The sequence below is a fragment of the Megalops cyprinoides genome, chromosome 20, assembly GCF_013368585.1.
Source record: "Megalops cyprinoides isolate fMegCyp1 chromosome 20, fMegCyp1.pri, whole genome shotgun sequence".
Classification (NCBI taxonomy): Eukaryota; Metazoa; Chordata; class Actinopteri; order Elopiformes; family Megalopidae; genus Megalops; species Megalops cyprinoides.
In genome coordinates, this window is record NC_050602.1 from 22,078,673 (window position 1) to 22,091,212 (window position 12,540).

Below are 12,540 nucleotides of genomic sequence, written 5' to 3' on the forward strand. Positions count from 1 at the left end.
TACCTCCCCCCCGCTCACACACCAGACGCGCTTTACCCTTCACGTCAGCGCGTCAATTTCATAACCAGAACATGGCGATTTCGATTGGCGAAAAAGCCTGTCAATCAAATTTTGCCGAACGGTACTGTTGCTTTTCGTTTCGCCCAGAACGCGCATTGATATGTGATTTGCTTAAGCGTATCACACTGGGTGTGTACACCAATAACAGCGTAGTGCGCATTATATGTCAAAGCGAAAAGCATGTTTCTTATTCTATTAAAAAAACAGAGTACGAACTAAACAGGCTGGGCAAATGGGCATGATCAAACGTCGTGTCAATCAAACCTTACTCTGCATTTAACTTGTCTGAAAAGATTTTCTCTCACTGTGCTATAGTGTTTCGGCAATTTGACTCGCTATAGTTAGTTACCCAATGTTACAGCCTATTTAGAGCAATTATTGTAGCTTATTATTTCAATCTTTTTAACCAGCAAGCCAGAACAACTAGAGAGACATCTGCCCCTGTGCGAAGTAGCGGCTGTGTGATACTCCTGAATTTAATCCTCAAGCGAAATGCCATGAGTTTCCCCATGTTGTCAGTTCCTACGATGATAATGTTCATGCTCAAGCTAAAAGCAATGGCATGGTGTCGACAATGCTTCACGTTTTCATCCAAGCCTTTTCTGTATTCCCTGCTCTTTATTTACCCAGCCCCAGCGCTCAAAATAACATTCCACGCTTGTGCACATTCACGCTATACCAACGGAGGCAAATGCACCTGGTTAACGATTCAGCACTGCCAGCAGAAAACCCTAGCAGCAGAATCAATCTTACTCACACCGTCATTCCTGAATCGTTCCAGCAAGTGGCTCGAGGCAGGATGACGCATGAACACTCTTGCATATTTCCGAATCTAATAACAGTATGCATGGTGCTTCGTACACACTTTCATATATCAAGTAAAATGAGAAAACAATACTTATTTGAATACAATCTGTATTCAAATAAGAGGCACACTGTATTCTTCAAATGATGTGAATGGTGGCAAAGAGGTATATGTTAGTTGGACCAGAATGGTAACCATAAAGTTGCCGGTTCAAATCCAAGGAGAGACACTGATATTGTACACATGGGACAAGTGCTGAAGTACTGTTATGTGAGAAATTCACATTTACATTTTGCCATTTAGCAAACTTCCAAAGTGCGAGTACAAAGTGCGTTTAACAAAACAGCATGGGATATACAGAACAGGGACACAGCTAGGCACATTCAAACATGTGTCAGTGCACGTTTCCTTGGTTAAGGGCATCTGCTAAGCAAATAGACCTGCACAGAGGACAGTGGAACCTGGCCAGACATTATTGCATGGATTGGTCTATTTATGTAGATGGTGAGGTAATCTCATTCTGGGATGAGAACCTGCGGATGCCTTCTTTCTCTCCTGTGTGCTGACAGCATGATGCTGTGAATTGCGGTTCACACTCAAGACGCCCTGTTATGTTCTGCAGCTGTAATGAACAGTGAGAGACAGTTTTAATCACCATCCCAGCGCTCTGAACACGCGCACGCCTCACGCACCATCTCCTTAATTGCTCTAATTTTAGCCTGACATCCAAGACAAGGGAAGAGAGAGAGAGTAACGTTCCAATTTACAAACTCCCTCTGCCTCAGTAATAGAACTGATCAGTCTCCTGGTCTGCCAAAAGTTGATATTGTTCATCCATGGCAGCCAAATTGTGACATGCACATCCATGGTATGCATTATTATGATTATCGTTATTTTGCAGTCTTGTTTTTTAAAATGGTCTGGCTAAAGCAGGCTGCTCGTGCTGAAGTGTAATGTAATTTAAATGAGTGAGTTGGCCTGCAATTTTTTTTTTTTTTGCAAGACAAATTAGTTTGATCAGGCTGCTTCAAATTTTTAGACATCATGTAGGCTTCATTCAATTCACAACACAATGTCTTACTGACAGCCTGTCTGACCTCTGATATTGGTCTTAAAGGAAGAAAATTAAATAAGGCTGCATGTGGCTTTTGTCTGTAGTGCCTCCATTACAAAACATGCAGGAACTGAAAAGATTCTTAGAACCAGAGCAGGGGAGTTCAGCACGGCGATTTTGTGGTTCATTAGCTTTGTTGTACCATGGTTGCATATGAGCTAATCTGCCAAACACCAATTTATCAGGCCCACTCTTTTTAATGAGCTTAATGGGCAAATTATTGTGTAATGTTGAAGCAATGTTGCTTGTTGGAAGTGATGTGCATGACTAATTAACAATTATTGCACAACCTCAGAAAGTCCTATCAGTGACATGCACAACATTCTCTCCCTTTGGTCCTCTCCCAGATCCTAACAGTGAGTTAGCTTTCAGAGTTGCCAGGTCACAGTATTACAAATTGTCTTGTATTGCCCAGTAATTATCAAAAGAAATCACTGTAAAATTGTGAAATCTTTTATTTATAATCCAAAACCTATGTTTGGACCTTAACATGTTCCTTTTGGAGCTGTAATGCTCTCTGTAATATTGAGTTACATTAGATGCCAAAAATTGTCATGGTAATCTTTTGCTTTTTATAAAAAAAGTGAATTTAATGGGTTTTTATCTTGTGCAAAATACATCACTTGTCTGGTTTGAATATATTCATTTGTGTTTATTAGTAACTGGCTCAAATTCTACAGAATATGCAACCTCTACCTTTGTTTTCAAATATCAAAGCAAAGTTTCACTACAACAAATAATTTATGATAGCCACAATTATTGCCCTGCATTCTCCCACTGGAATTGGACATGTGCAATTGTGGGTGGATCCTTGAGCTGATCTACAAGGCTGTTGATTGACCGGTTGGGTAAAAACCAGACAGAAATGGGACCATGTTGCCTGTTGGTGTGGAAGGTGCCGGAAACAAAATTCAAAATTTTATACTGTGAGGGGCTACAAGGAACCAAGGTGCAGCACCATGAAACAATATTAAAATGGAAATGGGGAGAGTCAAAGTAGACAGAAACTATCATCCTCAAAGTCACAGGTGGTGTATGTGCAGTTTTACCAACACTATGATATCAGAGAGGATATTCTATCTTTCTACACAATGTCATGATGTTTCACCGCCATCTGAGTGAGAACAGACACGTGGAGGCACTGATACTCTTAGACACACCTTTCACTTACCCCAAGAGGAAAAAGGTCATGACCTCCCTGTTAACAAGGTACCACGCCACCCCCACAACTCCGACTCAATCCGCCAGCATGGGCCAGCTCTGACTGATGTTGCACTAGAGCACTGTTTTGCTTAGCTGGAGAATCTGGGTTATATTTAACAAGTGTAAACCCCTGGGAATGGCTAACGGAGAGTCTAATTACAGGGCCGCATTCCCTGACTCATTAGAGTGCTGGCACAGGCTGTGCCTTCAGTGATAAATGGGTGCCTGGGGTACACTTGTGCACATGGGGCTCAGGTGGGCTTCAGCACGCAGCCTTACGACAGAAGGGATACCCCAGTGCAAAAAGGTCGGCATGGCGATTACCTCCTCCAACGACAACATCAAAGCAACTAATCAGCTGTTCTGGAAAAAAAAAAGAAAACACCATCAAGCAAAACGAGGCTTGCAGCCAGCATTCTCAGTGTTCTGTGGCATTTGGCTGGCGCGTATCTTGACAAGAGCTTTTCAGACTTGCACACGCTTTGCATTTTCATGCAAAATTTATGCTGAGTGTCCCCTGTATAAGTAAACTCTATACTCTGAGATGCACTGAACTGTGCTAAACACATACAAACTGAGAAAAACATGCAAAGTAAGACTATCACAAACACACTTTATGTTCTATTATATCTAAAATTTAAAATAAACCAAATAACAATATTAAATTAAGGTAACACTTTCTGAATTTGCATTGATTACTATTGACCTTTTGCAGGTTCAACATGTGAACTGTGAATGGAAACAGAGAAACTCAACAAGGCTGCTATTGCTATGCTAGTTTTGAATAAAGTGCTGAAAGCTTTCTGAAATTAATCTGCCACAGCCTGCCCAACCTGTAGAGGTGAACTTACATGGCATTTTACATTTTATTTGCTTACCAGACTACCCCAGTTTGAGTATTGATTATGCAATTGCTCTCTGCACTGAGTTTGCCTGCGCATGCTGATGATGTCATCTTTGTTTGCAAACACTGTGCAGTAAGCGCAAAGTAGAGACAGATCATAGCACCAATAGCCACTAGAGGTCACTGTTGTACATATTAGTAGAAAAGTCAGGAAGACCATGTGGCTCTTCGTTATGAACAATTTCCAACTCTAGTCCCTCCAGTACAAACACATTATTACTACATAATTATTACCATTTATTTGCATATCAGGCAGTTTATATATTTTCTACAGTATTCATTTATATACCAACATATTTATTGAAGCACATGTGAAGATTTTTTAAACGTTTTCACCGTATCACTGTATTTGCATTGAGGGAATTTTGCACTTTGGGATTTTTGTGTGATGTGCTGTGTAGGTTTGAGAACACATGCTTGCAGGGGACAGCGCTGTCTGTCTGGTTACAGTGAACATCACTTTGTCTGAATTTTTGTCATAATTTTCAATTTTGAGTAGATGCGTAGCAATACAGTAACATACAACAGTAAAGGCCTAATGCCCAACTAGGCTCATTTTGCCTCTGGGATGAGCACTCTTGTCAAACGTGGTATCGAACACTCCTCTCACAGTGTCAGGAATGCAGTGCGTGCGTGTGTGATCTTGCCTAAGCCTGTCTGTATCTTGCAAGTCTCCAGCAAAGGTAATTGTATTTTTGAACTAAACCTCTTTCTCTTTCTCTTCCTTTATTTAGTTCAGTACAATCCTTATGAACAAACTACATTTATAGTCATTACAGTTTAGGGATGAAACTGAAGATTTCATTCAACTGGCCACAAGATCAAGTGTCAGTACTTTTATCTATTCTGTAAGACATCCCAATGAAAATAAAAATGAACAAACAGCAAAGAGTTTTAGTCTTCCTCAAATATATTCAGCGATAAGACACTATAGTAATTTAACAACAGATAATTCACTGAGTATATCAACATTATTGCCGGGAAGAATTCTGAATGCAGATGTCTTTGCAGTAAGTCATTATTAGTAAGTCATAAGGAGATGTAGAGTATTTAAACATATTGTTTACACAGAACAGAACTGGAGTTTAGAATGATGCCTCTGGGAAAAAAAAAAAAAAAAAAACGTGCAGGTTTGACATTGACTCCCATAGATAGGGTCTGAGACCCAATTCTGATCGTGTGATTTCAAGGGTTTCCTTTCGATAATTCACGCTGCATAGACAGAAGTAAGCAATTCTATATGACGGTAGATAGAAATCCACAATGTCAATAACACTTGAGGAGATAAGCGACCACCAAAGCAACGATAACACTTTTTTCTGAGAACCTCCCACTAGATCTTTTTAAGAGTTTGTCACAACAAACACAACTATTTCTAAGAAGTAGAAGCCACATTAGCTGGCTTATCCATCTACTCATTGCGTAAGAGCATCTTTTTTAATTTAAAGTGTGAGGCTGATTAATGTCATGGACAAAAGCAAGACGTGTCAAATGGATATGTGTACTCTGTAGAATATACAGTAAAAGTTTGGACACACCTGATTAAAATAATGGGAAACATGCATTCAAAGACAATTTGATCTAAACACTTAAGCTTAAGTGCCTGAATTTTTTTCTTAGACAAATATAAATCATGACGTTGATGCCTATGTGTGATTTTCTTTCCAAAAATTTTTTGACTATTTTGAAGAATCTAAAACATATTTTTAGTTGTTTATAACATTAATTTGCTCACTGCATTATTCCATTTGTGTTGTGTCATAGTTTTGATGTCTTTACTATTATTCTCAAATGTGGAAAATGGTAAAAACAAAAAAACAAAAGTCGGTACTGTAGGTACTCTGGAAAAGAAAAGTTAATTCTTTCTTATTTTTTTCTGGAGTGGGCACTCTTCAGAAATTTATAAGAATGTTTTTTTTTTGTTTAAATTTTATTTTATTTTTTTGCATTGTTCAGCCTTTGACCGCAAACACCTCAGAAACTTGCAAAGTCACTGTCCATACTTTCAAAAACATCACACCTCCCCATCACACCATTGCAGCATAGGCATTCTTTCTACGAAGGTTGCATAGATCGCATCATTAACGTTACACTGGATACATGTTCCTACCTGCTGGAGCAGCTAGCAGTGTGGCTCAGATCTTGGTCTTATGTTGGTACTGAAAATGATCACTTAAGTGACATGTGATTTGTTTGCAAAGTATAAAACCAAACCGGCCAGCCTTTTCCCCCTAAGGCCTGGAGCACACTTTACATTTTAGCCCTGATCTATCTCTTGTAACAGCAATTCCAAGCTTGTTATGATCCTGGTTGAAGATGCACACAGTTATTGCCCCTCAGGTTAACATCAAAGACCATGTGGTGTGTCAGGTGGCTGTGAGTGGCATTAATTGCTGTATGAGCCCCCACAAGCTGTGAGTGGATTTCTATTAAACCTGGCATTTCCAGATTTCTGTTCAATGTCATACACACTGACACATATAACACGGGGGCACTGCTGCTGTACCCTTAGGCAAGGTACTTTACCCACAGTTGCCTCAGTAGATATCCAGCTGTATAAATGGGTAACATTGTAAAAACCTGTAATTGATGTAAGTTGCTCTGGGTAAGAGCATCTGTTAAAATGCCAATAATGTAATGTATGAGTTATCATTCACTCCTTTATCAATGACCAACTGAAGTTGTTTGTTAAGCATTAACTCATGGTGTTTGGAATTCATCCTCTTTGTGCATCTGCAATATTGAGGCAACCACTCACCTTTACATCTAATTAATGTCTACTCCATTAGTGTCTACTCCATCAAGCCACCAATAGTGAATTAATGTGCAATGACAGCTTCTTATGCATTATAATATGTAATATGTGCATTATATGGCACCAGCCTAGTTTTGGAACATTTGGCATCAAGCGGACAGTATTCAGGTTTATGTCTGTGTTAAATTATGTCAATGCCTTGCAAATTCATCACTTGACCATTTATTGATTATAACCAATTGTTCGGTTCATGTTAACTAATGCAACCATAAAGTTAAGCGCTACCGGATTTTTCCAGTGATCTGCAACAATCCATTTCTCTTATATACTCTTATTATTCTTATCACTCAATGTAAGCAAAGAATTTTACTTATCACTCTTTATTTAACAAGGAAGGATAACTGAGAACTTAGTTCTATGTTACAGTACATACCTGGAAAAACAAGGCTGACAGAAACTGCAAAGACTGTGTGATGTGTGTAGGCGATCAACAGTAAGGGGATGGTTAGGTATTCAGATTGAATTAGTTTAGGGGAATGACCAAAACACTGACAGGTACCTGTACGCCTCTGTTTTTATTAATTTTTTTAATCTGGCTGCAGTCTGAGGCAGACCAATATCTGGTCATCGCTCCTCCCTAAGTGCATATAAATAAGCAGCAGCAACTCAAACAGACACAATGCGGATGACAGCTCGACTGAACATGCTGACGGAGGCGGTGCCGCTGCTGCTGTGGTGTCTATGCCTTGGTAATCGTCTCTACAAAACTGCTCCGATTGCATTCGGTTGCCTCATGGATGACTGTGCTGCTGTGACACGTGATGTTTGCAACTGTGATGGTATCTTTTCTGTTCTACTGACTGAGCATCTTTGCTTCTGTGTGCGGTTGTTGCTGTAGGCTCCTGTGGTTCTGAGCGCATTATTGAAGGGAAGGAGGCAGAGCCGCACTCCAGACCATACATGGCCACCATTCAGCGCAGGGGAGAGCACGACTGCGGAGGGTTTCTCGTGGCGGAGAAGTGGGTCATGACTGCCGCGCACTGCACGTGCGTATGCTCCTTTAAACAACACAGCAGTGGGCTGCAGTGGGCTCAAAACCTTAAGGTTTTTGGTTCAGTTCCCAAGATAGGTTCTGCTGTTGTACCCTTTGGCAAGGCACTGAATTGCCTCAGTAAATATCCAGCTATATGAATGGATAACGTGTAAAAACTGCAAGATGCATGAGATGCTCCGGATAAGAGCATCTGTAAAGCAAACCTAAGGTAGGGTTAACCTTTTCAGGCACCTTTCACACCTTTCGCGCATGCCCCTCAAATACTGTTACATTAGATTATTTTTAGCAGACACCCTTATTTAAAGAGATTGGTGTTTTTACATGATATCCATTTAAACAGCTGGGTATTTTTACCGAAGCAGTTCAGCAAAGCACCTTTGCTGATCCCACAAGCCTTAGGTTGCAAGCCGAGCTCTTTACCAGCTACACCACACTGCTGCCCGTTTATTGTAAGTGAATGCCACCTTTTGAAAAGGCGCTTTGTTTTGTGCAGGGGGGAGGATACGGTGGTGCTTGGGGCTCATTCCCTTCGCAATAATGAGTCCACAAAGCAAGTCTTCACCATCGAAGCCTTCCACAGGCATCCCAATGCCTCTAACACAGGACACCATGACATTGCTCTGTTCAAGGTAATAGGCATACCAAAATGTCACCAAACATTCTTAATTTATTACTCCAGCAGTTGAGACCTCAGCCTTCCCGATCACTTTACGGGAGGGGACAGAGAATGCAGCAGTATTGCATGAATGGTCTAAGATTTGTAATTCACTCTGCTTATTGCATTAAGTCTTACAGTAGACTAAAAGAGCGGCATAAAGTGCTACCTTGATTGGTACAGTGCATTCCAGTTTTACATTTATACAAGGCAATTTCATTATTACTAGCGCTTGTAGTTTTTAGAAACGAAACAAAACTGTAACAAGTGATGGAAAAAATGAACTTTTTGTTCTCAAATAGATTTTTTTTTGTATTTGTTTTTCTTATTTAATGGAGAACATTCTGTAAGTGAGCCCGTATGCACCTGAATGATTCTTATTAGCAGTTTGCTTCGTCTCGCCAGCTGAAATATGGTTAACATGAGAATCATTCTGTCCAGTGATTTGTTAACTGTTCAGTTGACTCTTACATTAGTAATTCTGATTAATGGCAGGCACTGCAGCAGTTTTTTGTTTAACTCTTACTGTGCACTATGCATTGAAGCTTGAACTTAATTTTTTAAGACAATGCACACCATTGGACACCAAGCACACATTGACAGCACGTCATTAGGCCCTAAAATGATTATTAATAAGTGGTTATTAATCATTTAAGTTTCACCGGAGAAAACAGGATGCCTGCTTTGCTCTCAGATGTTGTTGATGATAGCGGTGCAAGCACGACACACAATGTTTCCTGTTTTCAAATAAAACTTACAATTTTGAGGACTAGAGAGAGTTTTTTTTTTCTCACTGGTCTGCTGTGGGGTCAAGTGACTAGGTCAGGTGACTGTATCTGCACCGCATGTGGTCTGTGCAGCTGAAGCAGCCCGCCACGCTGACCAGCGCGGTGCAGACCATCGCGTTCCAGCGCAGCGGAGAGGACGTGCCGGCGGGGTCAGAGGTCACCACGGCGGGCTGGGGCTACACCACAAACAACATCAAGCCTGACACGCTTCAGGAGGTCAGCCTCACGGTCCTGAGCCACCAGCAGTGCGCCAACAGGGACCACTACAGGGACAAGCTCACCAGCGACATGATGTGTGCTTCGTCATGCACCGGGAAACGCACCCGGCTACTCTGCAAAGATGCCTGCATGGTAAGCCTTTTTTTACATTCATTCAGATCAGGAGCCTTGGGTGCCTTTAATAGCTGCGTAACACTGGAGCGGGTATTACATTACATTATTGCCATTTAGCAGACACTCATCCAAAGAGACTTACACAGGGTACAATTTTTTACATGTTATCCATTTATACAGCTGTATAATCGGAATCGAACTGGCAACCTTCCGATTACGAGTGCTGCTCCTTACCATTATGCTACACTGCCACCCGGCCGCAAAGTGAAGTCTGCAGTCAAAGGTGTGAGAAATACTGTGAATACTACCAGAGTGAGATAATCCTGGTCTCTGACCCAGAGTAGAATCATCTATCAGATGACTCACTCTTGCCTTTTATCTGTAAATATGCACCATGGAAGAAGGCATCCCAGGTCTGTTTCCTAAATGGAACACACACACACACACACACACACACACACACACACACACACGTATTACAACATATATGTGTTATAAAATGTAATGTATATTATTATATATGTATGTGTATGTGGTGTTGTGCATAATTAAATAATTATTCTTGTAGGAAGGCAAAATAATTAGTTTTCCCTAGATTTAAACTAAATATAATTTATCCCAGATTTGGATTAAATTTTCAAGGGGTTTGTTTTTCAAATTTGAGTGGGACCTTAAATATATTATTTTATACCTGTCCTCAAATCTAAATATAAAAGTGCTTTTTAAATGCATGTTGCTATGAAATACATGTGTACAATATGAAATTATAGCAGCAAAATTGACCATATTGGAGAATATGCTTGGTGTGTGTGAGACCAGTAAAGATAATTAACACTCTCTGCATAAGTTTTACGGAAAAAATGTGATCAAGGCATGTCTGTGAAAGAATTTACACATATGTGCCTGCACACGCACACACACAGACTGAGATGTTTACTATACCGAATTAGTTTCTAACCAATTTAGTTATATTTTTCTCTCTGATTCAGGGTGATTCCGGTGGTCCCCTCATTTACAAAGACATGGCGGTAGGAATTGTGATGGGAGGAGGGGATTGCGGCAAATACGACTATCCCGGTGTGTACACAGTGATTTCACACTATGTCGACTGGATCGACAGCATCATGGCTAACGAATGAATTACATCACATTGAAACATGCCTCGTTCAATGTGAAGAAATATCCCAGCACCAATGCTTCAATCAAAATGCAAATAGCATTGTCCCCTCTTTTCCAGCATTGTTTCAATATCAACAAATGTAAGAATTCTTCAGACAGGTTTGTCACATAATATTTAGGCCTTTGCAATTCCTTGGCTTCAGTTATCAGGTTTCAAAGAGATAACAGAGAACGCATAGAATTCATACAAATGCTATAATTTACCAATGCCTTTGTTGTATTTTCACGTCCTTTTAAACTGTTATTCAGTTTTTGCTTTTAATCAATAAATGGCAATTGCATTTTCCATGACTGTCTTGTTTACCCCTCATTTATTTTATCTATAAAGTCTTTTGATATCTCTAAAATCTATTGTATGATTCACACAAAATAAAGACTGAGAAAACATAAGAAACCTTAAATATTAGAACAGATAAGAGCCATTCATTTGCTGAAAGTATATCTACTATAGCACTGTGTTGGGTCTGGTCCAATCTTGACCAATCTCTCTTGATCTCTCAGTCCATTACTAAGCTATTGACTGCATTAATACCTGTGGAAAAATGAATATGTTCTTGAACAGAAATATCTGCATTTCACATTCTCCTGATTCTTACTTTGTAACCCCAAAGAGAAATTCTACGTTAAAAGTCACAAGTTGTAATTTTTGCAATTTCCAGGAGGTGACAGCAAAAGAATGCCATTGACTTTGTGTGTCATTATAAGCTATGTGGTCATTTTCACAGGACAGGTGTAAAGATGGAACTACATGAATTTCACATTTTGTCATCTAGCAGATACTCACATTAAGAGCGGATTACAAAGTAAGATTATAAAGGTGCGTCTGTTACGTTGCACAGACCACCGACACTCTCTAGTTTCATTGCGCCCTTAACTGCATGCGCCCTTTACAAAAGTGCTGGCTTCCCAGCAAGGGGGTGAACATGATGACCCATAACTCTTTCAGTTATTACAGATGTGTTGCTATAGTAACAGAGCTGGGTTTGTGAAAGGGAGACGCCAGAGTTCTCTCTTCCCCTTTACAAAAATAAGCAGTAAACTCTAGAAAATTGTCTTCCTGAAACAGCCATAATTTTTGGAGCTTGTTTAATTGTTTCATTTGTTAATTTCAAAATGTAATTATTGATGTGCCCATTTAATAGCACTTTTATGTGTTTATGTGCCATATTCATTTATTCAGGTTTCCTTCATTAAGTAAAATATTGGTATAGCAATACTATAAATTCAGGGAAAACTAGGAAGGGCGAATTCGTTATCACATAAATGAGGTTTTGCCTTTTATTTGTATTTTTATTTAAATAATTGAACTGTTACATCGATGTGCATAAATCGCATGTTGATTGTTGAAAATATTTTAATGAGCTAGTTAGAACTACTTGAATTCGCTACCGTTCATCACCTTTGGCCGGAACTATTTTTTCAAAATGATATTCTTGCCAGAGTACCCAAACTCACACAGATTCAATAGAATTATAAGGCGGGGAAACCTATCCCATCTCCGTCTTTTTGATGGGATGGCCAGTCATTCGTTACATTTAGACTGAACATAAAAACATCTTATCCAGAAACTCATGTTTTATCCAGAGTTCAGGTGTTAAGACTGCTATTTAGCGTTCCGTATTCATAGATATGTATGAATTTTGTTCCTTCTCAGTGTCCGTACAAACCCCGCCTCGGTTTGTGTCTCGCA

General features: G+C 39.8%; 1 protein-coding gene across 1 annotated transcript; it reads left to right on the forward strand.

The window, feature by feature from the left end:
• Nucleotides 1–7,536: 7,536 nt before the first annotated feature.
• LOC118795298 (complement factor D-like) lies at nt 7,537–10,892 on the forward strand. Its single transcript, XM_036553688.1, has 5 exons — nt 7,537–7,590; nt 7,740–7,887; nt 8,389–8,524; nt 9,411–9,689; nt 10,661–10,892. The coding sequence occupies exons 1-5, from the start codon at nt 7,545–7,547 to the stop codon at nt 10,808–10,810; spliced, it is 759 nt and encodes a 252-aa protein (XP_036409581.1). The 5' UTR covers nt 7,537–7,544; the 3' UTR covers nt 10,811–10,892.
• Nucleotides 10,893–12,540: the final 1,648 nt, after the last annotated feature.

What these genes read in the sequence shown, in the direction of transcription:
- LOC118795298 (XM_036553688.1), top strand. Translation starts at nt 7,545, where the DNA reads ATGCTGACGGAGGCGGTGCCGCTGCTGCTGTGGTGTCTATGCCTTG. An exon ending in GCTGTGGTGTCTATGCCTTG is followed by an intron (nt 7,591 to 7,739) that starts GTAATCGTCTCT and finishes TTGTTGCTGTAG; the next exon opens with GCTCCTGTGGTTCTGAGCGC. An exon ending in ATGACATTGCTCTGTTCAAG is followed by an intron (nt 8,525 to 9,410) that starts GTAATAGGCATA and finishes TGGTCTGTGCAG; the next exon opens with CTGAAGCAGCCCGCCACGCT.